Source organism: Gossypium hirsutum, chromosome A03 (assembly GCF_007990345.1).
Source record: "Gossypium hirsutum isolate 1008001.06 chromosome A03, Gossypium_hirsutum_v2.1, whole genome shotgun sequence".
Lineage (NCBI taxonomy): Eukaryota > Viridiplantae > Streptophyta > Magnoliopsida > Malvales > Malvaceae > Gossypium > Gossypium hirsutum.
In genome coordinates this window covers 19,453,500-19,480,946 of record NC_053426.1, presented here as the reverse complement: position 1 = coordinate 19,480,946, position 27,447 = coordinate 19,453,500, and the positions used below count along the sequence as shown (strand labels likewise).

Genomic DNA, 27,447 nt, shown 5'->3' with positions numbered 1-27,447 from the left:
TTGGAAATCAATGGCATGTATAAGCTAACAAAGTAAATGTTAACGTGAAATGAATGTAAAGTTAGCCATTAGTATGGTTAACAAACCTGGTTTTAGATATGTGATGACGTTATCTTATAAATATGCATGAATTTATCTTGAAAATATGTTGAATTGATTTGGTTGATGTGGATTGGTCTCGATTTAATATTGCAGGGAAGGTTAGATATTTACAAAGGGGCTATATTGAATATAAAAAAAAAATTAATTCGTAAACTCCGGTAATGCGTCGTACCCTATTCTGGCAATGATTACGGGTAGGGGTATTATAAAGTCAAATAGAATTATCAATATAATAGTGATTTCCCAAACTCGTTTTCAAAATCCGAACCAAAGGATATTTAGTATGGTATTAGCAAATTAGATGAAGACAAAACAATCCAGGATCAGAATTAGTACAGAATAGATACAGATGTAGTTTTCCTACCCCATCCGCTATACATTATCTTGGACCAACCCAACACACCATTAAAGGTTTTAATACCCATCTAGCTCTACACACCATGTAGTGTTGGTACGACACGTTCGATATGATTGTAGATTAGCTGCCAGGTCAGGTTGCAATAAAACACTAGATTTAGATATAGTCTGTGGCTTGGCCACTGAACCAGAATAGATCACTTCCTCTTTTACACATTCTTTATACCATGCAGATGTAAATTACAAATGTCAGTCATTAAGAATGTACACACGATGCTCGGATACAGTTCATATTTAGATAGTACAGGTCAATACCATTACAGTTATAACATTCAATATAAGTTCAGATACTCAACTATTTAGTCTCGGATCATTAGATAGCAACTTATGCGGTTTAATTTAGATCATACAGACACTATATAAGGCTTGCACGGATCCATACGCCCTAAATGCCAGTGTACCTGCTCGTGTGTTTCACACGGCCAGGCACACGCTCGTGTCCTCTAGCTGTGGGGTCCTTTTTGCACACTTAGTGAGTCACACGGCCTGGGAACAAGCTCGTATCCCTGGCTCGTATATCTCTAAGTTGTGAATCAATGAGTTACACGCCTGGGCACACGCCCATGTCCTTAGCCTGTGTGTCTCTAAATTGTGAATCAGTGAGTTACACAACCTAGCACACGATTGTATGACGTCGACAGTCATGTTTTTTCAGCGTTCGAAATTCGCTGAAATCGGGTTTTCTGTAACAGTCTGGTTTAGACCCCAGTCAGAACAGTGGTTTTGAGACCACGAATCCAAGTTAGAAAAATATTTTAATATTATATTCCGTGCTTAAAGTATGTGAATTGATATGTGTAAAATTTTCGTACGAAAATTTTATCGTTTGTGTGCTCAATTTGCAAAAAGGACTTAATCACGTAAATTGTAAAAGTGGCTAGTTATTTGTTAAAGTGTTATAATGATATGTTCTTTTAATGTGGAGGCCTTAAAATGAAATTAGGCCATTAATTCATAGCTTGGACGGTTATGGGCTTATGTTATAAGGTTTTCTAATTCAATTACAAATGTTAAAATGGTAAATGTAATATTATTATGAAATAAATAAAACAAATCAAAAAGATAGTGGAGTACTCATCCTTTTTCATGACCGAATATGGAGAAGAAAAGAAGCCATGGTTGTGTTTAATTTTCGGCACTTAGGAAGCTAAATTCGGGTATGTGTTTTGTTCGATTTTCGATAATTTTTACGTTTTTGAGATCGTTGCTTCGAATGTTACTTAGTCCATGCTTTAATTTTCGGAATTGATGATGAATTTGAGATTTTCCATTGTTGATAATGTGATGAAATTTTTGTTTGATGGTAAAGAATAAATCTTTGATGCTTGATTTTTGATTAAGTGTAAGACCCTGTCTAGGACAGTGGCATCGATATTTGATTACATGTAAGACCACGTCTGGGATGTTGACATTGTACGAGCTTATGAGCTATCCGAGTATCCTTATTGATTCCGAGCGGTTCAACGAGCATTTCGAGAAATAAATGAGTATATGAATGTGCATCCAAATTAGGTATGTTACGATGTATATGAAATTAAGCAATGAAAGTGAGTAAGATTATGACCAATTGATATATGATCTATGTGAAAATGAGATGTGGATACTAGCTAGTGAGCTATGATTAAATGAATTATATGAAAAATGTGGTATTGTAATTGTGTTTTGCCATATATGATTCAGGTACATGTGATTTGTATATGAAATTCTGATATGAAATGTGAGTATGATTCAAAAGACGAGTATGATTCAAAAGACGACATGTGTAATATATAATAATGAACGACATGTTATATATGCTCGTTATATGAAATTGTGGTTCTAGGTTTCGGGCATGAGAATTATGGTAAAATGGAACATGGTTTGGATGTGTGACTTGTTATGACAATTTGGGTTTTGAAATGCATAAAAAGAAAATGATATATTTCTATGCATGAAATGTAATAAATGACCATGTTTCAGTTAGTTATGTAATGAAATTATGCAAGTTTAATTTATATGAATGATTTATTGGTCATTATTTGAAATTGAGAGAATAGTTTATAAGTTCACCGATAAATAAGCTTAATGAAGTTACTTAACGTGGTGATGTTGGATTATACAAGATAAATGATTGAATATGTGTATGAAGTTAACTAAATTTGGCTTATTCAAGTTGAATTATATACATGATCTTGTGAAGATTTATTTGCTTATGGCTTACTAAGCTCTCGAAGTTTTTTCTGTATGTTTTTTCTATATTTATAGATGTTCGGAGATCTGCTCGGGTTGGAAGTCGATGGAGACGTCATCACACTATTCGATTATTATTTCGGTAAATAATGTTTTGAGATTTGGTTATGTGGCATGTATAGGCTAAAAGTGTGTGAATATGTTTAGAGATGTAAATATATGTTTTGCCATGTGATATGGCCTGATAATGATTGTGAATATGATTTGGTTTTGTTATGGTTTATGTGATGAGAAAATGGTATGATATGATGCATATGAATGACTAAATGAAATGGTCAAGTTGGTATGTGCTTAATTGTTAAATTTGGTATAAGCTTGGCATGAAGATGGATAAGAAATTGATATGTTGATAACATATGATTGGATGAATTTGGCTTATGATTTTGGTATGATTTGGTATAGATATTGAGCATGAAATAACTTGATGATTACATGACTTGAATGGTGTATGTTTTGAGATTGAAATTGGCTGAAAATGTGGTATATGATGCTTGATTTTGGAATTGTAAGGAGGACCCAAATGGGTGGCATATTGGCATTGTAAATGGCTTATTTTTGCCCACACGGGCAGGGACACGGTGTGTGTCTCTGTCGTGTTGCTTGAGGGCCATTTTGAAATGAGCCTGGGTAGATGTGCCAGGCTGTGTGACCAAGTCAATTTCGACCACGGGCTAGACACACGGGCGTGTCTTGTGGCCGTGTGGATAAGTTAGTATGTATGCTCTATTTTGATACGGCCTAGACACACGGAAGTGTCTAATGCCGTGTGAGGCACACGGCCTGACCACATGGGCGTGTGACCTTCGTAACTTAAAAAAATTGTTAAGTTTTAAAAAAAACTTTGTATGTGTTCGGTTTAGTCCCGACATCTTTCTAATGCATGTTTATGGTCTCATTGACCTAAGAAAGGGACTTAATGTTGATGTTTGACTATGATATGGCAATGCATGACTTTTGATTGTGAAAATGTTTGAAAAATGTTTCGATATGTCCAGTAATGCCTTTTAACTCTAGTCCGGTGATGTATACAGGTTAGGGGTGTTACATTTTTGGTATGCACCTGATAACGTGTTGACATAAGAACAACGCAGAGAAATCCCGAAACCTAATTTCCATCTAACAGCCAATCAAGCACCTAAATTTATGAAAATCACATACATTAATACTCAAACAATTATGTCAAGAACCTTGACATGAAACTTCCAACAAACGAACACTTACCAACAAATCGATAGAACTAACTCGAAACAACACGTGAATGACCACTTTCCTCAGTATTCACGCCTAAGGGGAAGAGATCAATGACAATTTAACAGAGAATTCAAGTGAAATAGTGAGAGAAATCTCAATTTAAATACACAAATGGAAACCAACAGAACTTCGCAGAAACACAAGACTTAATGATAGAACTTACATGGAGATATTCTAACAGTGTGTTGAACAACTTAGGACCCTCAATTATTCCAACAACCATTCGCCAAACACAGTCAAAAAGAAAAAAATCAAAAGAAAAAAGAAAAATGTAAAAGAAAAGAAAAGAGAGGAAAAAGAAAAAGAAATAACGTTTTAGAATCTAATTTAACTTCCAATAGATTTCTAACATTTAGCTAAATTTTTGTAATACCAACGTCAAGACTTAAACACAGGATCAAAGAGTAGACAAATTCTTAACTAGTGAATTAGTAGGCTCATTCTTAACACAAATTAGTATGGAAATAGACTTAAATCAAAGGCTCAAGTGTTGAGGTTAATTTTAAACAAAAGAGCAAAACTTCTTAAAAACTCGGCTTGAACCTCTAACCTCAAACACATACACAAAGCACATAGCCACAAATACAGAAATTTAATTACAATATAATACGACAATTAAACATTCAAAATTTTGGGGCATTACAAAGGGAGGAAAATAGAGGAAGAAGTAGAAGAGACTGAAAAAAAAATAAAAAAAATTTAAAAGAACATAAAAAAAATTACTCAAAACGAAAAAAATGGGGACTGCTTATATAATTTAACCTAAAATATTTGTTTGAAATGATGATTGAACGTGCCACGTCAGCTTACTGTTACATCGTTAATGACAATTAACGGCTCAATGACTAAAATATTACAACAAGTTAATGTAAGTGACTAAAGCGTAACATTTCAGACATAAGTGACTAAAATGTAATCTGATGGAAATAAAAATAACTATTTTAATAGTTTACTCTTTAAATATTAAGTTGTCTTTCATATCTATTTTTCCTTTCCCATGTTTTATTTTTTCTCTCTTGTATCTTTTTTTTCCTATTTCAATAGTTTCTTTTTAGTTTTTTTTTCTTGTTTCACTTGTTTCTTTTCTAATATTTTCACAGGTGTCGCATGAGACATTGACAATACATTTTTTTAAATTTATTTATTAGTGCTGTTTGACACATTGGAAACACTCAAAAATCATATATATATTAAAAATTATCGCTGTTGCTTGACACACCAGTGATACTCATTAAAAATATTTTTTTCCTTTTTTTTCTTGTGAATATTAATATTTTTCACGTGTAATTTAAAAAATACATACTGATGTTTACCTGACACAATGATGAGACACTCCAAAAAATTATTATTTTTTTAAAAGTCAATGATTGAGTCATTATTGGCGACAGTACTATTTGGTGTGTGCGGCACTGATGGTCATTATGGACTTTAGGTCACTTACCTATGTAATTTTTTTAGGTTATTTTTGTAATTAATGAATTAATTTGGATTATTTTAAAAAAAAAGCCTTTTATCTTGTGAAGTGAGTTTTTAATTGAGTTGTTCCGACTGAGTTTAAAATAGTATAGTAACGTTTGAAGCGTAAAACCTTAAAACCCTAGAGTTTGTGGCCTGTTGGTCCCACTCGCCTAAGCTCAAACTTCATACTCTAAGCCAGAAAAAAAATAAAAATGGAGGCAGCGAGAACTGTTAAGGATGTTTCTCCCCATGAGTTCGTGAAGGCCTATGCAGCCCATCTCAAGCGCTCCGGCAAGGTTTTTATTATTATTATTACAAATTCATCTCTTTCTCTCTTTAATCTTTACTTTGAGTTTGTAGATTTCGCTGCCTTCTTTCTTGTTTTGGTGTTTTCTCCTTTAATTCAAATTTCCCTCTTTTTTTATATTTAATTGGAAGAGTCTTCTGATTATGGGAAATTTGTATTATTAAAAAGATGATCATTGTATAAAATTTTCAAGAAAGGAGCCTAAAGCAAGTAAATTTGAAGTAAAGCTTGAACAGCTTGCTCTCTCATATGTATATATAATTTGTAATTTGTTCCTTTTTAGCATTTACGTTATTTTTCGAGAAATTTAAAGAACATGAAGGAATAAGGGTTTACTTCATTGATAGCAGCTCATTCCTCATATTCCCTTTCTCCTTTGGTTTTTGATAGATTGAGCTTCCTCCATGGACTGATATTGTCAAGGGTGGTAAACTAAAGGAGCTTCCTCCATACGACTCTGATTGGTACTATATTAGAGCTGGTATGTAGATATCTCGCTCCATAATCCCTTTACCGTGTGATATACTGTTAAAAGCACTGAAGGATACAGTGCAACTATATTCTCATATGTCATTGTTGTCCATGACTTTGTAGCTTCGATGGCGAGGAAAATCTACTTGAGAGGAGGTCTTGGTGTTGGTGCCTTCAGGAGGATATATGGAGGTGCCAAGAGAAATGGCAGCCGTCCATGTCATTTCTGCAAGAGCAGTGGCTCTATTGCTCGTCATATTCTCCAGCAACTGCAAAACGTGAACATCATTGATCTTGATACCAAGGGGTGAGTATTTTTCGTGTGCTATTAGCTCAAGTCCTTTGAATGTATCAAGCTGATTGATTCTTCATGCTATTAATAATGCAAGGATTGGTAAAGACATACTTTTGACTGTAATCTGTTTACTAGGCTGGGATGCTGCAATTATCTTGTCTACTTTAGTGTAAGAGACATTATTGCATCGAAGCATGTGTGCATGAAAATGCCTTGTGACCTGTGATGTTCTCAGGACTGTTGCTAGAAAATCTTTGAAAATCGAATTTATGACCTTAGGACTATAGCAGAACTAGCTCTTAAAATTTTGAGTATTGATATTTTATTTAACCATGCAAGATTTTCCTTTCATTAATCTCTTCAGATCATAAAATGTATATTTTCAAAAGATTTAGTTACTGTATAGCAGATACTAGTATGGAGAACACCTCTGTGTTGCTTCCATTTTCCATTTTTCTTCAACTACCTGTATCCAACACATATTTGGACATGGACATGGGGATATAACCTTTTCAAATCTCTCCAAATAATTTGATGTACTCATCTATGAGACATTCCGCATTCGACTGCCACACCCGGGTCTGAGTAACATAGGAAAAGCTTATTTATATCATATATCATCCTGTTTTGTTTATATTTGCATATAATCAACATTCTTTCATATGTTATATAAACTAAAATCATATCCCTGTGCATCAGTGGTCGGAAAATCACATCAAACGGCCAACGAGATCTCGATCAGGTTGCTGGAAGGATCACGGTTGCCCCTTGAGAAATTAAGTAAATGCTTTCCTATGGCTAAAAATTAGTTTTTGTTTGAAAGAGGAAGGTTTCAGGAGGTAGTGTTAAATCAGCTATCTCTTTGGTCTGTATGTCATGTTTTCATTCTCTTCTCTCTATTTTATTTTAATTTTTTTCTCTTAACTTCCATTGCGCTGCCTGTTTCTTGACTTAAAATAGGCGTATTCGAAATTGACTAATTTCAAGCTTGCTTCCATTGCGCTGCCTGTTTCTTGACTTAAAATTGGTGTATTCGAAATTGACTAATTTCAGGCTTGCTTTGGCTTTATAGGATTTCCTTTTTCTTTTTTTTTTTAAAAAAATCGAATTCAGGGATGGGTTGGGTTGATTTTTCCATTGAAAATTTTAAGGTTGGATTTGGGGGAAGTTTAGGTAAAATTTTACTCTCCCTTGTTAATATGTTTATTAAAATATTTCTTTTAAATTTATAATCATATTTTTAAACAATAATTTTAAACATATTTTTAATTTTATAAATATTTTGCCAGTAGTTTTCAAATTTTGAAACTTTAGTCTCGACCAAATGATAGTAGTTAAATCCTTTTGGATTTTTATTTTGCTATTAGTCTTGTATTATGTGTAAAGTTATAAATTTAATCTATATTCTCCAAATTTCAAAATTTTAATTCTAATGCAAAACAATAACAGTTAAATCTATTAATTAATATATGTATTTTTAGAATAATAGGTGAAGATAACAAGCTGATATGATGTTATATTATTATATGTTTTCTACTTCAAATTTTAAAAGTAACAAAATTTAATGAATTTAATAATTATCATTTACTAAAATTTTAAAATTGTAAGATAATTAAAATAATAGTGAATTTTAATCAATTCTTAATATTATTTATTTCTATAAATTCTAGAACTATCCTTATAATAAAAACCAACTAAGAAGTAAGAAGAGAAAATAAAATTTTCCACCTCACCCACCATAAAATGCCACGTGTTAGTTTTGCATAAGCTAACCGGTCAAATTGCGATTCGCCAAACGCTTATAAAATATAAACCCCATAATATACAAAGGGGATCCTACATAGACGCCCTTTTTCTATTCCATTAGCTCGAGTGGCCCTCCCCGTAATTATCACCAGATACGTGTCCTTTTTTTGGCTATTTCAATTTTCCGACATATCTGATCTGTTACGGAAAAACAAGGTAACCCTATCTTTTTACGCCCTTTTTGTCATTAACAAAATCCCCAATTTCGATCTCCATCGCTTCTCAATTGATTTGATATCCTTTTTTAATTATAAATCAACCTAGGATTTCCATTAATTTTCTTCTTTCTCTGCCCACCTATACGATTTTATTTTATTTTTCTTCTCGTTTCTAAGATCTGTTAATAAGGTTAATTTTTCCTTATCGATCTGTATATTTCGATTATGTCTTTTCTGGGGTTGGAGTTTTCTGGATCTGGATTCCGGTTTGATTAGAAATTAGTTTTCAAAAACAAAATTTTAAGGTTAATCGATTTCTAGGTTTCGGTTCATTAAAAGATTGTTTGATCTATAGATCTGTTAACCTTTTGGGTTGAATTTGTTGGGAATTGATGTTTTTTCTGTGAATCAGCCTCAAATTTATAGATTTCCTTAACAATTTCTAGATCTAGGGTTAGGTTCTATTGGGGAATTGGGCTTTTGTTGTTTTTCGTTTAATTGACTCAGGGAATGTTAATTCGCATCTGATATCGCAATCTTAATCCCTTTATTATTCGCTAATTAACACATAATTTCCAAATTGTTACCCGACCGATCATGGGGAGGAAGGACATATTTCTGAGGTATTAAAATAAATTTTTTTCGTTTAAATTCCAAATAAAAAAATATTATTTATAAATTAAATTTTTTTTAGAAAATAGTAATTTTTTAATAAGCCAAGTCAGTACCAGGACATGATACCCAGATTGACACACCTCTCACATGATAATAATAATAATAATATTAATAAATGAATTATAACAATAATGACCTTTTTTTCTTCACTTTTTCCATGAATTGATACATGAACATGTGAGCTTTTTAATGAACTTAGTAATCTTAAGTGTTCTGTCATCTACAATACAACAGTGAATAAATTATGGCCATTTTAGCTTTGTGTTTGTTTTTCCATTTGTGAAATGTCATCGTTGGATGCCTGCTATATATCATTTGATAGTTTCATGACATTCGTTTACTGTATCCAATTCTAATGTGGTTTGAGTCCTCATTTATTTATGTCTTAAGTAAGTTATTGGGATTTAACTTCGAGGATGCAGGGATTTATCCTAGTGCATTTTGTTGTCATTGTAGAATAGCTTATTTTAATGAGCATAATCTGATATTTGCATTTATTGCTTAGCTCCCTTTATTATATAGCTTATTTTGTTGACTTGTTCTTGTGGCTGTTGTCATTTTTGTCATTGTTCAATATGCCTTTGATGTTGCTACTTCCTGGTTCAAGATACAGTTGAGTAATTCTGTCAACAACTCTTTTGCTTTATTTGATCGATTTTGACTTTGTGGTGCAGTTCAACATGGTACATAAGCGGCCTTTTATCGAGGATGTATTTGAGGTTTCATGCAAGCAACCAAGACAAGCAGAACATAGTAATCAATGGGTTTTATCTTCTGAACCCCTTTTTCCTGAAGACGCTGCCCCGTTTTCTAATGCTTCAGGTACAGAATTTCTAGCGTGTAATAAACTACACATGGTTCATGTAGGCTGCTATGTGGGCATGTTAATGTGACACTTATTTTTGGCGTTGTATCTATATTGTAACTGATGATGTAAATAGTAATTGAGACCAATATTAAACATGTATCCATGTTATGAATCCTGATCCACCGTTTTGAATGAATCCTTTTTAGCACCTAAAGTCAGGTGATTATTCAATCTTTAGTCCAAGCCCTTTGTATTTTAGTTATTTTCAGGTGCTTATTTCTTGTGCCTGGATCAAAGTTCACTGTCTGAGTCACTCTTGAGTCCATTTTCATGTGTTCTGCGTTTTTACCATTTGAGAACACTGGTTTTTTGAATAGCAACAGACTATCAGATGATTCAGTAGCGAATATGTCAATTTGTTGTCCCTCTCTTCTCAATTATTTCTTACTGCATTATAATGTCTAATGGGTAAAGGTGAGGGCAGATTCACAAATGTTAACACCAAGTGCGATGAAAAGCTTGCAAATGCCATTGATACTGAACACCAAGGAAATCCTGAGAATTTAGAAGCCAATATTCCTGGCTGCATTGCCATATCTTCCCTGGGCACCTCTAGCACTCAAGATGAAGACTTGTGGCCAGATGAACCACTTCACATGCCTTCATTTGCAGAATGTTTTAACCCTGAACGTCCAGTAAGGACAGTAGCTCGTTTGGAAGACATCTATTCTATACTTTTGCAATACCCTCCAAGGAAACCAGTTCTTGTTGGTCCTAATTACCAGGCAGATATTCCTGAATGGGACTCGCAGGTCACTAGGAATGCTTCTAATTGTGAGGAGGTATCTGAAACCGCTAGCAGATATGAGAGAGAAATGGTTGGAACTTGCATAATACCAATTCCTGACTTAGAGTCTTCTGCTTATGATGAAAAAGTTGGACATGGAAGAACTAATTGTAGTTGTGAGGACAAGGATTCTGTTAGGTGTGTCAGACAGCACATTTTGGAAGCAAGAGAGGAACTACGAAAATCTCTTGGGCACGAGAGATTTATGGAGCTTGGTTTTTATGACATGGGTGAGGTAGTGGCAGAGAAATGGAGTGAGCATGAGGAACAGCTATTCCATAAAGTTGTATTCTATAATCCAGCATCCTTGGGGAGGAATTTCTGGGGCAGCCTTGCTTTTGTCTTCCCTCATCGAACCAAAGCAGATATTGTCAGCTATTATTTCAATGTGTTTATGCTGCGGAAGAGATCTGAGCAGAATAGATGTGAATCAATGACTATCGATAGTGATAACGATGAGTGGCAAGGGACCGATGATTTTGGCAACAACGAAGCTGAGTTCTCAGATGAAGATGAGGACTCTGTTGTTGAATCACCTGTATGTGACGAGGATTTTGCTCATCATCCTAGCAAGGAAAATGGCTTGTGTGTTCTTGATGAGGATATTGCAGACGAAACTTGTGATAACCAAAGTTCAGATTTTGCTACCAAAGATTCAGAAACATATGGTGGAAAGTTGTTTAGAAACTGTGGTTCTGGTCTCATGGATCAGGTGCATGGGAACACCTTGAACGATGTCGCCCAAGGAGAAAGAGAAGTCCAAGATGACTCATGCACATCATCTGATACAGGGGGTGCTTCACAAGAAAACCATGTCCCTGCTGACAACTTCAATGGTGGTAACCGTGGATATGTCTTGGAACCATGTTATCCCAAAGGATGGGATACCAGATATCCAACTTGCCAAACGAATTTCAGAGATGGGTCATGATATTAGAGATGAAAAAAATAAATAAAAGAGCAGTTTTGGATTAAATCATAGGAGCTTTTCCCTTGGCTGATTGAATTCTCATTAATCAATCATTCACATATAATATAAACATGCCTTCATTGTAACATAGAGAATTGTAGATGGTGATTGGGTTCCATTCTTTTTGGTTTAGGTGGTACTTTTAAGGTAAAGCTATCTATTATCTTTTATAAGACTTCCACTGATTTTTATCCCATTATACTTGGGAAAATATAGATGTAGTGGCTGGTAATTTAATTAATTTTTTTAAAATTTTAAAAATAATACAGATATTTTTATAATTATTAAAAGTAACTCATATATTTTTGAATATTGACATGATATTTACATGTATATCTCAATATAATCTCATTATAGAGTGATTTATCAAAATTTAAAGATTAAAAGATGAATAAATCATTATTCCTAAAGGAAATTCTACTGCCTCTCTCGAGGCCCCACAAATTGATGGTTGAGTGACATGTTGCTCCACTGCTTAAGTTTAATACAAGATGATTAGGAGTTGTTAGTAACTGCGTTATCCTCAAAGTGATGGGTCCCCTTAATAGTGGTAGTTGTACTAATACCACAATACGTAATTTCCAAGCTGTGTGTGGAAGAAATTATCAAAATTTTTTAATAGGAAAATGTTATTAGCTATCAATGAATTCAAAATTTGGAAAACCAACTTTACTGTTTCATTTTTTAATTATCTTTTAAAACAATCATCTATTTCTATAGAATTTAAACCTCTTAGATATCATATTAATAGTTGCTAGTATGAATCAATTTAGAGTACTCTAACAACACATTTCACAACAACTATTTATAATTTTTATTGTGTTCTAGAGTCAAAAGGTTTTAGTTTAAAAAACTGTTTTTCACACTTTTCTTACTTGTAACTAAAGTTTGTTACTCCATTACACTTTAATGTATATATATATAAAGGATAGTTTGAGAAAAGAGTAAGAGGCAAATTTGAATATGTTATTTAAAAGTAAACTTTGTTATGCAAAAGTAATATGTTTATGATGTATGTTTTAAAACAAAGGAAATATTGTTAAATAGAAATGTTGGTTGAGTTGTTTGATTATGAAAGAGTAAGATGATTAAATTGAAGGTATAGTAGTTGATATGATGAAAGAAGTTGACTATTCCAAACCCAACTTTCTTTTTCAAAGTGAGGTTTCTTACTTTGCTTTCAATTTCAACTATGGGATTTTGACTTACCTTTACTACTTCCAAATAATTTCATAGTTTTAAAGCTTACTCTAAAAGTGGGTAAAACAATTAAGCTATCATCTTATTTTGCAAGAAATATTTTCAATATGCCATTTTAATGTAGCATCTTAATAAATCATATATCTATACTTTCATTCACCTAACTTTCTATAATCTTCTACAACTTTATAGTTTTCCCTTCTTCTTTTTTCTAGTTTGACACTTGTAAATAAACTGGTATTAAATGGTTTAATTATTATATTTAATTTTTTAACACATTTATTTATATAAAAATTGAATGAATGGTTAATGATTTTGTATATAGATTAAAAAGTATAGAGAAGTAGGGGTGTTCAAATGGTTAGTCGAATAAAACTAGTATTAATCGAATTTTTTAATCTTTTAACCGTTAATCAAACCAAAAATTTTTCAAAAATAAATTAATCGAACCAAAATTTATATATTTTATTTATTTTTGTTAAAACAAGCATAAAACATATAAAACAAATAAATTAATAATATTCATTTGACCGAATTAACCGAATTAATAATAACCTAATACATATAATATATAATATTATTTATTAAGTTTGGTTAATTACCCGATTTTGAACTTAATTAATCGTTAACCGAAATTCCAAAAAAACCTTTAATCAACCTCCGAATGAAGTAGATCAGTTAACAGACCAATTAACTGAATTAGATCAGTTCGGTCATTTAATTCGGTTTTAACCAAAGTCTGAACATCCCTATAGATTAGCTATACAAGCAGAAAAAGAATTAGAATAACAATGGATACATATTGCACGAGAAAAAAACCCTTTCCAAAATCTAAAGCACGAGAAAAAAACCCTTTCCAAAATCTAACTCGTAGAGTTTGGCAAAAGTATCGGGGAAGCCCCTATATTTAGGGGCAAATTGCATTTTGGTTTCTTTATTAGAAAAATGGATAAAATAACCTGTTAAATTTTTTCTGTTAAATGACGATGTGGAATGTTAATTTAAGTGGTTAATTACTAATTTGATACTTGAATTATAGCTAAAATATAATTTTTAATTTTTTTAAAAAATTTCTTAACAATAATTCTAAAAAATTAAAAAATCTTAAAGATAAATATAAATTATTAAAATATTAAAAATTATATTAAAATTTTTTAAAAATAAAAGTTATAGGTACAAAATTTGTAAAAGTTCAAAATATATATGTAAAAAAATCTATAAAATTTACAAAAAAAAATCTTAAAAAATTTTATCAATTTTTCAAGACGAAACCCAAAAACCATCATTTTTTTACAAGGCTTTCTTCCCTATTTTACAAAACGCAAAAAATAAACAAAATTTTCTCATGCTTGATTGAAGCAAAAAAAAAAAAAAAAAAAACTTGATTGAAGCAAAAAACAAGATTGACTAAAAGTTTTGATTACTCGCTTCCAAATTTCTCATGTTTTCATTAATATTTAATTTTATTTTTATCGCCTATGCTTCAACTAAAAGGTACATTAAAATTTATTTAATGTTTATTTTATTCCACTTTAGTAAATGCTCATTTTTTACATCACCTGTACTTTTGTATCTTTTGATGGTGGGTAATCACCGTTATAAAATTTCAACTACTCATTTTCGCATCCCCTTAGCTATTATAAGTTTTCCCATTTGAAGATCATATTGTTTAATACCATAAGAAGCTTTAATATTTAAGTTACTAAGTTTAACAATTTTTGAGTTTTGAACAAGGATGAGTTTTGAAAATTTAGAAAATAATGTTTTAAATTTATAAGAAGAAATAAAAGATAAAAAGTGGAATTTTAATTTAAAATAAAACCCCAAAATCGTCAGCATGTCTTCAAAGGTGGAAAAGCAGCGAAAGGAGCTTCTTGTCTTCATCTTCTTCTTTGTCGCCAAATAGATACAAAATTTAAAGATTTTATTTACCGTAATGGTGTTGTTTCTTTGGTTTGATTGTATTTCAACAGTAATAAAAACCAGGATTTTATTGAAATAGATGTTTTTAGAATTGCACTGAAGAGTGTCTTCAACATGTAAGGTTTGTGTCTCATTGCATTAGATAGTTCTAATAAAATTGAAAATTTTATTGAAAATGGAAACATTTCTCCATTATTGAAAGAGTACGCCCAATTTAAACTAATGATTTCTTTGAGTGTAAATTTTGTCTTTAATAAAAATTGGTTTGATTTTATTTTAATGAAAATGGCTTTGATTTCTTAAGAGAAAAAAGATAACAAAAGATAAAAAAACCAATAACAGATTTATTTTTTTAAAATATTTTTAATACTTTTAAATGTATCAAAATAAAAATTTAGCTATAGTTCAAGAGTTAAATTAGTAATTAACTATTTAAATTAACATGCCACATCATCCTTTTAATGGTAGTTAATGGACTAGTGACTAAAATATAACAATTTGATTATGTTAGTAACTATTATGTAACTTTTGAAAGTTGGGTGATTGATTTATAATTTTAAATAAATTTTCGGGGCAATTGGTGTAGTTTACCCTAAATTTTTTGTATGTTATCCCAACTTTTTAGAGTTCATTTGCAAGTGACTTGAAAGAGTGTACTCTTTTTCTTATTTTAATATTCCACATAAGTTAGTTGATGAGTTATAAAAAGTTAAAAATGATTTTGTTTTAATTTTTAGAGTTAAGACTAAATTGATATATTTTGTAAGTATCAAGGCCAAAATATATTGAACTTTTTAGAATTAGAACTAAAATGACAAGTTTTATAAATATTGAAGGCTAAATTTACTAAATTTTTTAAACATAAATTTTAATATTTTTAATAAATTTAATAAATTATATTTATTTTAAATATTTTTTAGAATTATTGTTAAGAAAAAGTTTTTAAAAAATCAAAATGATATTTTAACTATAGTTTAGAGACCAAATTAGTAATTAACCATTTAAATTAACATTCCACGCCATTATTTAATAGAAAAACTTTAATAAAGGGGTTAATATGTATGTTTTGAAAGGTATAATAGCTAATTTACCCCTTTTTTTCCAGTAGAGGGACTGAAATGTAATACTTTTAGCCTTAGAGTTTTGATATCTTATTAAATGATAATTTATCTTAAAATTTTAAAATATTAAAAAACTATTATATCTATATTTAAACATTTAAGATAAAAAAAAATCAATCTAACTTAGATTACTGTTTATTTTTTATTTGATTATAAAAAAATAAAAAATTCTAAAGAATGAAAAAGGATTTGAATTTGGTTCCAATCAAATTGGGATGAAGAAATTAAAAAGTTTGGAATTGTAATTAGAATCAATAGTGGTTAGAGAGGTAAACAAGAATTATCAACTACATTAGTCTAAAATGGTAGTGGAATGTCATCAATACTAAATTTTTCCTTTGAGTAATCATGAAAAATCTCAAGTAGATGATATATCTTTTTGGAAAGTAAAATTTTATATGATAAAAATTTCATAATCCAAAGTGAAATTGCATCAGGTAATTATTACAGAGATCTTTTTATGTTTACAATGTTTTACTTAAAGAGTTAATCCACTGATGTGATTTAAATCTCATCCACTCATCAAGTAGTAACCTTACACCTAATCTCTAAACAGGATCACTATCCTTTTAACACTTTATCCTCGAAAGCTTAACTCTCTTTAATTTACTTACAATATTGCACTCACAATGACTGTTCTCACTTGAACAAATAAAGTGCATATATACATGAAATATGATGTGTCATTACAACCAATTTTCCACCCAATATAAAAGTTTCAAATTATTTTCATAATGGCCGAGATCTTCTTAATATTTAAAACTCATCATGATTAGATTTTTTAAACAAGGAAACTTGAGTTGCATTGAAAAACTTTGATTCGATGCTTGATTAATTTAATTCCAATACCTTAGTTTCACAAATGGTCATAAAGAAGGCCCAGAAAACATAAATATGTAATGTTAGGAGGCAAATTTTATCCAATTTTCCTTTGTAACTGGCAGATAAAATTGACACTAATAAAAAGTTAATAGTTTTTTTGGCTTTGCATTTACTTGAGGAGGAAGTGTTTTTTTTTTTTTAAGAGGGGACTTCAATCAATTTTTTGAGAGCTTAAATAATAGAGTTTTCTTTCTTTTTTATATCTTTTATTGAGATATTGGGGACAATGTTCAATTAAGTAGGGAAGGGGTAATTTAGGAATTTTTTGCATATTTTGTGTGTTTGTATGTTTTTCTTTATTTTTAGATTTTATTTTTTTTATAAAAAATTCTCAAAATTTTGTATGATTGCATGGGCATGTAGTTGAATTGGTGATTTTAAATCTTTTACATGTAACATCTTATACCCTACCCGATGGAGAGATTCATATATAAGATGTCATATTCGTTATTGAAACAACTCAAACACATAATTAGAATAACAATCAAAATTACAATGCAAAAGCGTGGCAACTAAAGACATGTAATGCATGAAAATCAAACTTAAACATGCCCTTATAACAAGAACTAGGATCAAATACAATAAAAAAATGAGGTCAAGTTACGATTCTTGAGTCAACACAATAAAAATGTAGGGCAATGTCTGAAGATAGTAAAATCATGTCTCAAAACATACCTCCATGAATTTCATTTTTTGCTTCTAAATTTGATGTCTCAAGACAATAGGACCATATCTCAAGACCATAAGTTGCAAAATCACTAATTCAACTTCGATACTTTGTATCTCGAGACTTAACACTCTATATTTAAGATAAGCTAGTAATGTTTCAAGACCTCTACCCAAAAATACATGAAATGCTCAAAAATATTTTTATGGTCTTTTAATGTCTCGAGACACAAGTACAAAAATGCAAAATAAAATACATTTTCAAGCATGCAATGGATCCCTTACATGCAACCAAACATGCGTACCATAATACCAAACCATTTCAAACGCAATTGACATAGAGAAACAAGTCTAAAACTCTTATAAACATGGCATACAACATCACTTCATGATTTCACTAGGTGTTCCATCCATAAACCATAAAGAATCCATCATCAAAGTCCAATACAAGATACTCATCAGAAGATCAATAAAGTTCCCAAACATATGCCAAATAACAAAACACATCCAAAATGCCAAAATATAACTTCTAAAGGCTTGAGAGTTTTCTTAGCATAGTGATTTTATCATATCTACTTATAATATTTTGAATAAATTAATTTAATCAATATTATTAATATTTTTGTATATTGTCCTTTGCAGTTTTTGCACGCAAAGCAAATCACTAATTATTTAACATTTAACTAATATATATTATATTCAAAATTTGACTCTAAATTTTAGAAGTATAATGAGAGACACATCTAGTATATATATAATGACTTTCTTGTAATAATATTTCGGGACAAATCTCAAAATCATACACGAATTTTGATTTGGTGTAATATAAAACTTTGATTGTGACTCAAATGTGTATATAAAAATTAAATTTTCATTCAATTATACACATTTAAACAAATAACTACATCAATTTATTTTTATGTTGGATAAATATAATTATTTGTGTATGCAATATATAAATATAAAATGATGTTATATTAGTAATTGTGTTAATAGTTTGTGAGCATTGGCTCAAATCAAAATTTCATGTATAAAATTACACAAAATCAAAATTCTTGTATAAAATTATACATTAAACCAAAGTTAATGTGTAATTTTAAGATTTATCCCATAATATTTTAAAATTTACAACATAATTTACATTGTTGATTGATCTTTCTTCTCTATACAAATATCATTGATGTTGAGAGTGTAGACATTATTTAATTCGCAAATAATTTTCTTTTACGAGTGATATCGATTCGGTACGTCAAGTTTTTTTAGATTTTTTGAACTGTTTATCATAATTCGGTTTAGCTCGATTCGGTTCCGATTTTTTTATATTAATTTATTGTTTTGATTTTTTTAGATTCTTTTGATAAAACGGACTTTGTTTTATGACTTTTGAGTATTACTTGACAAAATTTCAAGGTTTTTTTTTCATAAATATTTCTAAAAGATAAATTTTCAAGAACTTTTAAATTATTTTCACTATTTTAAATATAAAATATTTATTTTTATATTAAAAAATTAAAAATAATTATATATTAAATAAAAAATAAAATTCGATTTGATTTCAGGTAGTTCCAATTTTTAAACTTATATTTTATAAACCATTCAAATATTTGAGTTGAATTCGATTTTGTTGATTTTTTTTCACCCGTTTTATACAAATTTAATAAGATGTAAACATCAACAATTTTTTCACATTAAATATCCACTATTTAGAACTCCGTAATTAATTCAAGTTGAATTAATCAATTTGAATTTTTATTTAATTAATAAAAATATTTTTATTGTAAATTTAATTACAAATGTTTATATATATTTAATTATAACATTTAACTATTCAAATATTAAATATCTCTAATTTATTAAAATAAATTTTTGATTTAATGATAAAATAATTATTTAAAAAAATTATGAAAAAATATCTCTAATTCATTTCGGTATCAAGAGTAAAATAACATCAACATAATTAGAGAATTAAACAAAGCGTAAATAAAACTATTTAAAAATATATAAGATGAAAAAAAAATTAGGTAATGTTTGGAATCACTTAAAAATTGGATTTGGGTGTAATTACTTGTAGTTATACAAAGATGACATGTTTGAGTAACCATTATAATTGGTAGGTCCCATTGAATTGGGTCTAAGTGGAGTACCTCAATTACACTTTCAATTCTTAGGTGATGGTGAGAATTGGAGTAATTACGCAAGTAATTATACCTAAAACCTAATTTTAAAAAATTATTTTATATAAGCTATAGAAATTATATTATAAGTATTAACATGTATGAGTGTTTGGGATGATTATTACCAAAATGTTCTTATATTATAAATCCTAAGAACTTATATTATAAAAAAATATGTGTATTTTATAAAGTTATAACAAAAAATATATTATTTAAATTCTAAAAAATTTCTAAAATTATGGTCAATAAGTTTATTATAAGAAATAATTTTACATGTTATAAAAATGTTATAATATATTTATTTATAAAAAATTATGACTAATAAGTATGAACATAATTTATTTACGTGTTTATGCTATATATTATAAAAATAATATATTTATTCATAAAAATATTATAGCTTTTTTTTATCATAACTTATTTATAAAAAAATAATTTTCTAAAGTTATAAAAAAAACATATTATTTATACGAAGCATTACTAGAGTTTTGAAAAATTTATACAACTTTTCTTTTTATAAAGGTTATATATATTATAAATATTATTATAAATATTATATTATTTTTTACTTATTTTACGTATTATAGAAAGAGATATAACCTAGCATAAGTCTTTTTTTAAATTAAATTTATATAAGTTTTTATAATTTAAGTTTTTGGATTGTGGATCCAAATATTGTAAGGTCAATGCTGATTATGCAAATAGAAAATATTTTACCATTTAAGAGAATAGTGCTAGAAACAAGTACAATAGGCAACTTGCGAACTCTTTAATTTCAAATATACAAAGCTTCGAAATATGGTTGAAAAGACATTTATTGTTTTAAAAAAATATTTCTCATATTAATGACAACACTTTAGTATAACATAAAAAAAACCCAAGTTAGATTGTACTAGTATGTTGCATATTTTATAATTTCAATTATAGGTGGAATCGAGATGATCCATACTTCAAAGAATAAATGGAAGAAAGAGATCTTGATAATATTAAAGATGCAACTTGAACTTGGTCAATGACTAACATATGATGATAATGAGCATATGTTGAATATTAAAATTAAATAAAATTGCATATGATGTTTATTTTTCTTGTTATTTTTTAGTAATCATATTATCAACTACTTTTTTAGACTAACACAATGCATATGATATATTTGATTTTAATTTTTGTTACTTGTTTTGAAATTATTTTTATCATACTAATAAATTTTTGTAGTAGTTAATATTTTAAAAATGTAAATTATGTAATTACATTTTGTACTATCAAATATGACACAAGGAATTACGATATAATTACACTCTGTCAGGTAAACACGTCTAGGAAATTGCAATTTCTTGCAATTACAAGAGAGTGTAATTACTAATAATTACATTCTCATTTAATTACTATGTGCTATCTAAATCATTATTCTTTTATTTATTTATTTATAGAAAAACACTAGTTGCTCAATTTTTTCAAACTAAATCTTTGGTTTGGCAGTGGCGGCACTGACTTTGAGGTTGGTCGCTGCGTTTTCAAAATCAATTTTTGTTGTTTTTATTTTATTTTTAATTTCAATCCACATTATTATTATTTTGTCCACAGTTTCGTGGTTTTATTTTGTCCATATTTTTCATTGTTTTTGTTTTGTCCACTTTATTTTCTTTGAAAGCAAATGTGATTTTATTTTTAATTTTTAGTTTCTAGTCATATTTTGGCGAATACATATGAGATTTGCCATTGTAAGGATGCCGTTATATCTATTAGAAATCGTTCTCGAATGGTCTTATTATGATAGATTATAGTGATAGTGATAAATCTAAAATGATGAGGAGGAGGATAGACCATCTGAGATTTGACATTTTTTGCATTACTGATGCGGTAGGTCTATTGAGGGCTTTTGATAGTTGTTTCTAGGTTGATTAGTGTTTATTATCAAGTTAATGTGATGATAGCGATGCTAGGATGCAAATTTCAACGATTTGATCAAGTCGATGCATTTCTGATTTGTTTTTGAATTATTCCAGTGGTGCACTTACTATTAGTTTATCTTTCATTTTTTTTTCTAAATTATTCTACAAACATTACATTATACATTAATTTGTAGTAATTTGTTTATAGTTTATATTATGTTTTTGCATTCTTATTAACTGTTAATGATTGCTATTAATAATAGTATTTTATTATAATTATTATATATATAGATGAAGGGCGGATTTTTTTAAACTTGAAATTCTAATTAACAATCTATTAAGAAAATGACCTACTTTTTATTTTTTTTTAGAAACTCAAAATTTTCAATATGATATTTCTTCCAAAATTGCTAACATAAGATGCCCCTCTTTGTCTTTATGCTTGATGAATCTCTTCTACCTGTTTCAGATCATGCACGAGTCTTATGATCACATACTCATGTATGTATGTATGTAAAAGGTAGTAGGGCAGAATTAAGAGGAGAGAGAGGATATATATATATATCTTTAATAGTAAGTTGCCTACTTGTCAAATTGAGCATATCATATGACTTTAAACTGAAGGACCAAAGCTATATATTATATAGCAGCCCAACACTCTTCACTCTCAAGTCAAGTTTCTGCAACCAAATAGCCACTACCCATTTACCACACCCAGTCACCCACTGTATATATTTATGTGATGATGATGATGATGATTTATCACTTCAACCTTATTCATCTAGATTTTATATAGTAAATTATTATTATTCAACAGCAAAAAAAAAACTAATTTCAATTATACATGAAACACATGCCTGATTAATTCATATACATAAAAAAAAAAGTAATTGGGTGAAACAACATAGTGCTTAAATGCTCGGTGGGCATCATAGGCATTCATGATGTGCAAGCACATGATACTATATAATATAATACAGTTTTTGCCTTGATCACTTAGTATTTGACACCTCTTCACCTATCAGTAAACAAAAAAACAAAGAAGAAGAAAATTAACAGCTAAACATTGTAGTAAGATGCCGGCAAAGAGGGCACAAAAGAAGGGATTTTATGGGGATTATCAACTAATATATAAGACATTCACGTTGGTGTTTCAATGCAAAGATGAAAGCCGGCTGGCTGCCTTAGCTTATTAATTTTGATGAACAAAAGGCCGGCAGCCATTATCATCACTATTCGACAGTTCCTGACAATGTAATAGTGAAGATAACATGAGCTAACATCTCAATTCCCCTTTTTTAATAAAAGAAAAATCGCACACAGCTTTTCTTCTAATATATGATTTATTGTAGGGAAGTGTTTCATAAGAGTAGACAATAATGCTTAAATGCGATACTTTCGCATTCACTTTCTACAGTAAGATAATATTTTTTTAAAAAAAAATAAAGAAAAAAATCGGCCTTGCAGTTTACAACTCTATAGGTTCAAGTTGTAGACTACATTTCAAGGAAATTACCTAATCAAGCCAAAATAATTTTCTTTCTTTCCAAACAAGCTGTCCAGTTTTCTTTCTTTTCTTTTTTCAGCTACATCTTTCCAAATTGAGGTTTATCACGGAACAACTAAAATAAGTGTAAAATAATATTAATTAATGTTAATTGACGAAAATGAAATCGGTTTTAATGATTGTATCCCATAATGCAAAAGTTTTCGATAAAGAAATTAAGTAATTAATCCTGTAATTTAGCTTGAAATGTTAAAAAACCTTTTTTCATAAAAATATAAAATATTATGAAAAGAATAGGAATGGAAAGGAATGTAAAGTAAAGCAGGTGCAATCTGCAGGAGATGAAAGTACAGTTCATTTGTAAGAAGAGAGCTTCTCAATCTCAAAAGTACAGCATTGCCCCCCATGTCCTACCATCCAATCAAATCACTCCAATTGACATGATCTCAACTTACCAAAATTACCATTCCCCCCCCCCCATTTGTAGTACCAAATAAGCATACCCTTTCCCTTGCTTACATCGACTGAATAGCATATACATTTATTTATTTATTTTTTAAAAAGAAGAAAGAATAAAAGAGTGGAAGCTTTCACTTAGAAGAGTGGGGACAGTGGGGAGCTGGCTATTCCTTAATAGCAAGACAAAGGAAAGAATAGTTAGGGAAGGGCAGTTAGTTTTATAGTAGCTCACTTCCTCCTACACCTTTGGGATGCTCAACCACTCAATAAATCACGGCCATTGGATATGAAACTAATTCATGTATTCATATAGTCTTTATTTTTTTTTTATAGGGGATGGCGTAGGATTCTCAGTTTGAGTGCATGTGCTGCTATCTTTCCTCTCTCTTTACTTCCTTTAACTTTTTATTTTTTATTTTTATTTTTATTTTATTTTTTGAATCTTTGCTTCCATGCATGGATTTCTCCTCCAAATATAATCCAAGTTTTGTAGAGAAAGTGAAAGAAAAAAAAAACTGAAGGGAGAGAGAAGGGAACACTTTCTCTCTCTATTTTTTTTCTTTAAACTTTATTTTTTGTATTTGGCTTTGTTCATCGCCATTATTAGCAACAAAGCTAAAAACAATAGCAAACAGAGTCCCCCACTTCTTCGAACTTTTTGATCCTTTTATTCATATTTCAAGTTCTCAAACTACCCCCAACAAGCCATATTTATTGTTATTTCAGTTAAGCTTCTTTGGTTCAGTTACCAGATCTGTTTCTAAAGTGTAGCCCCAAAAAACCCCCTTACTTTTCTGATCTGAGTTGTTACTATTTTTGTCTTTACAGTGTTCTGTTTCATTGCCATTTGGCTTTCTTTTCTATGTTTCATCAGATCAACTATTCGATCATCCTTTCCAATTCTTTGACCAAATTTTAAGTTCGGTTTGGTTTATTGATCTTTGAACTGGGAATTGTTGAGGTGTTTTTTTTTCAATGGAAGAAGAACAAGAATTCAAGCATGTATGCAAGTTCTGCAGCAAGAGTTTCCCTTGTGGTAGATCTTTGGGTGGTCATATGAGGTCTCATATGAACAACATCATCATCAACAACAACAACTCAGTTGAAACAGATGAGAAGCTGTGTAAGAAAAAGCTTGTGACTCTCAACAATGTCGGCCATGATTCAAACACTGATGAAACTGGTGTTGATGGTGGATATATCCTGAGAGAGAACCCCAAGAAGACATGGAGACTGACAGATTTAAGTGAAGACAGTTCAGTTCATGACAAGGTCTGCAAAGAGTGTGGCAAAGGTTTCCAATCATGGAAGGCTTTGTTTGGTCACATGAAGTGTCATTCAGACAAAGAAAAAAGTCCCGTTAACAGCTTGGAAGAGCAAGATTCTTGGAGTCATGGTGAGCAAAAGCCGGTTGTTGATAGCCAATCCGACAATGAAACTGGTGTCCCCAGTAAAAAAAGGAGATCCAAAAGAAGAACAAGGTACATAGGAACTCGAAATTCTGTCATGTCTGAAATTGAGCAAGAACAACAAGAAGAGGTTGCTTTAAGTTTGATGATGCTTTCTAGAGATGTCAGACATTGGGTTGGTCTGAATTCAGACAATTCTATGTTTTCGGAAGCTAAAATTCAGATTAAGAAACCAAAGCTGAAGAACTTGGAATCTGCAGTAATGAAGTCTGAGAGAAAAAACAAGAACTTAGTGATTCAAACATATGATCAAACATCTGATGTTGTTGAATCTGAATTCTGCAAAGATCCTCACAAAAGAAGCAAATTCGAATGCACAACTTGTAAGAAGATTTTTCATTCATACCAAGCTCTTGGTGGCCATCGAGCTAGTCATAAAAGAACCAAAGGCTGCTCTGCTTCCGACAACAGTGAAACCAGCACTGAAACTGAAACCTCCCCGGAACCAAACCCGACATCCGCCACCGACACTGCTAACTTTGTTTCAGACAGCAATGGGGTTGTTAAGAAGAACAAAGGCCATGAATGTCCCATTTGTCTCAAGGTTTTCCCATCAGGACAAGCTCTAGGTGGTCACAAAAGATCTCATTTAGTCGCTGAAGCGAAAGAAAACAGAAGCCAAACCATTGAAACCCAAAACCCAATCCCTGAAATTCGTGATTTCCTTGATCTTAACCTGCCAGCTCCTGTTGAAGAAGGGACAAGCAGTGTTCATATGGGGTTCGAACCATGGTGGGTCGGAACCACCCACAAACACGAACCATTACTGGGGTTGATTTCAAACTGAGTCCGCCATTGTTGTTCCGGAATAAAAGCTTTCAAGGAATGTACACTGTAAAGTAGAAAGAGAAAAAGAAATCTTCATATTATTTCATTCATTCTTTACGGATTCAAGGTAATGCTGCTTATTAGTTGTTTTGTTTGAAGTAGCCATTGATGTTCAATCTTTTACAAGTTGTTTTATTTGGTCCAATTAACTTGTTGGTTGGAAATTTGTAGTTGATTGATCAGTTATGACAATGTATACTGCAATTGAATATTTCATGCTTCTTCTTCTCATATTTGGAAAAGCAATTATTTTTACTTGGCATCAAAGGTGAAATGAGTGATGCGCTGAAGCTTCAATTTGTGTGCTAACTTAACCCGCAACATTATACAAAAATACCAGTAGATAATCGTCTTGTGTTTAGTATTATAACATAAAAAAGATTGATAGTGTTCATGTGAGATGAAAGGTGGTTGTTTAGTCACCTACCATAAAGCATGACAACGCATCTCTCACATACTTAGTAGTCATTACACTATTGCTATTGCTATTACTTTTATATATATATATATATATATATATATTTTACTCCAAATATTGTTTTGCTTAGACTAAACCCTTTTTCATCTAATCTTTTCTTTTATAATTGTAATTCGGTTATTTTATAAAAATCATCCCTACCAACATAAAATATCAAACTTTTTTTTAAAAAATTGTAAAAAAAAAAAGAAGGGAAAAGAAAGAAAGAGAGAGGGAGAGATTGGACCACATCTTCAACTAGCTGAAGTAGGTCATTTGCTAGTTCTGCAAGAAAAAAGAAAAGCAGTACAGGTTCACAATTCACAATGTCAGTTGAAGATATTAGTATTATTTATTTCAATTTATATACCATACATTAAATTACCACACAGACTCTGGATTAAACCTTAGGAAGAGATTAAAGACAGTTGTATATAAAAAACCATCAGACTATACTATATATTGAGAATAGGATGAATATTTTTTTATCAATGACTTCCAAACTGTTGGTGAATATTTTTTTGTATATAAAAAAAAAGTAATCGACTTTTGAAAAATAAATGCATGGAGTCGCCACCGATCTTTTATCTTGGTGTGATCGGATCACCTAAAAATTTGACTATTTTAATAAAACATTTATGATTTACTAAAACAACAATTTTGGTCTACAAAAATTTTAGAAAACGGGTTCGGGAGTCGGTTACACATGAGGAAGGATTAGCACCCTCACTACGCCCAAAATTGGTACCAAATCGATTAAATACTGTCTTTATGTCTAAGCTTTAAAAAATGTTTTTGAAATGTGATTCCTTTCTGATAACATTTGAGTAACTCAAGTTAGTCATCAAAATTCTCTTGCCTAAGAGGAATATAACATCACGTCCAGCACGATAGGACATGATCCTTTAAGCCCTCGAAAACATGATGAATTTTGACTTCAAAAATTTATATGTTGAAAACCGCAAAAGGATGCCCAATTATTTAGTCCAACGAGAGAATCGAAACCCAACGCGGTAGGGCACGGTTCTTCGAATTTCCAAACGTTGAACATTGTCTCGCTTTGGAAAATGTGAAT

The 27,447-nt window shown here is 30.3% G+C and overlaps 3 protein-coding genes across 6 annotated transcripts; all 3 read left to right on the top strand.

The window, feature by feature from the left end:
* Positions 1–5,545: 5,545 nt before the first annotated feature.
* On the top strand, positions 5,546–7,527 carry LOC107887106 (40S ribosomal protein S19-3). The gene is made up of 4 exons (XM_016811250.2): positions 5,546–5,753; positions 6,155–6,245; positions 6,359–6,542; positions 7,230–7,527. The coding sequence occupies exons 1-4, from the start codon at positions 5,670–5,672 to the stop codon at positions 7,300–7,302; spliced, it is 432 nt and encodes a 143-aa protein (XP_016666739.1). The 5' UTR covers positions 5,546–5,669; the 3' UTR covers positions 7,303–7,527.
* On the top strand, positions 7,235–11,969 carry LOC107887105 (uncharacterized). Of its 4 annotated transcripts, none has more exons than XM_016811248.2 (3): positions 7,235–7,369; positions 9,844–9,991; positions 10,452–11,969. In XM_016811248.2, the coding sequence occupies exons 2-3, from the start codon at positions 9,850–9,852 to the stop codon at positions 11,753–11,755; spliced, it is 1,446 nt and encodes a 481-aa protein (XP_016666737.1). In that variant the 5' UTR covers positions 7,235–7,369; positions 9,844–9,849; the 3' UTR covers positions 11,756–11,969. The 4 variants fall into 4 exon arrangements, with proteins under 4 accessions (XP_016666737.1, XP_016666736.1, XP_016666735.1 ...); XM_016811247.2 differs by lacking the exon at positions 7,235–7,369 and adding an exon at positions 8,258–9,117; XM_016811246.2 differs by lacking the exon at positions 7,235–7,369 and adding an exon at positions 8,278–8,492.
* Positions 11,970–23,843: 11,874 nt separating this feature from the next.
* LOC107887107 (zinc finger protein ZAT1) lies at positions 23,844–26,126 on the top strand. Its single transcript, XM_016811251.2, has one exon. It carries the CDS (start codon positions 24,594–24,596, stop codon positions 25,872–25,874), a length of 1,281 nt encoding a protein of 426 aa, XP_016666740.2. The 5' UTR covers positions 23,844–24,593; the 3' UTR covers positions 25,875–26,126.
* The last annotated feature ends 1,321 nt before the right edge of the window (positions 26,127–27,447 follow it).

Excerpts from the sequence above, each read along its gene's own strand:
- LOC107887106 (XM_016811250.2), top strand. The coding sequence starts at position 5,670 with ATGGAGGCAGCGAGAACTGTTAAGGATGTTTCTCCCCATGAGTTCGTG. Across the intron at positions 5,754-6,154 it reads ATCTCAAGCGCTCCGGCAAG|ATTGAGCTTCCTCCATGGAC; the intron begins GTTTTTATTATT and ends GGTTTTTGATAG. Across the intron at positions 6,246-6,358 it reads TTGGTACTATATTAGAGCTG|CTTCGATGGCGAGGAAAATC; the intron begins GTATGTAGATAT and ends ATGACTTTGTAG.
- LOC107887105 (XM_016811248.2), top strand. The coding sequence starts at position 9,850 with ATGGTACATAAGCGGCCTTTTATCGAGGATGTATTTGAGGTTTCATGC. Across the intron at positions 9,992-10,451 it reads CCCGTTTTCTAATGCTTCAG|GTGAGGGCAGATTCACAAAT; the intron begins GTACAGAATTTC and ends TAATGGGTAAAG.
- LOC107887107 (XM_016811251.2), top strand. The coding sequence starts at position 24,594 with ATGGAAGAAGAACAAGAATTCAAGCATGTATGCAAGTTCTGCAGCAAG.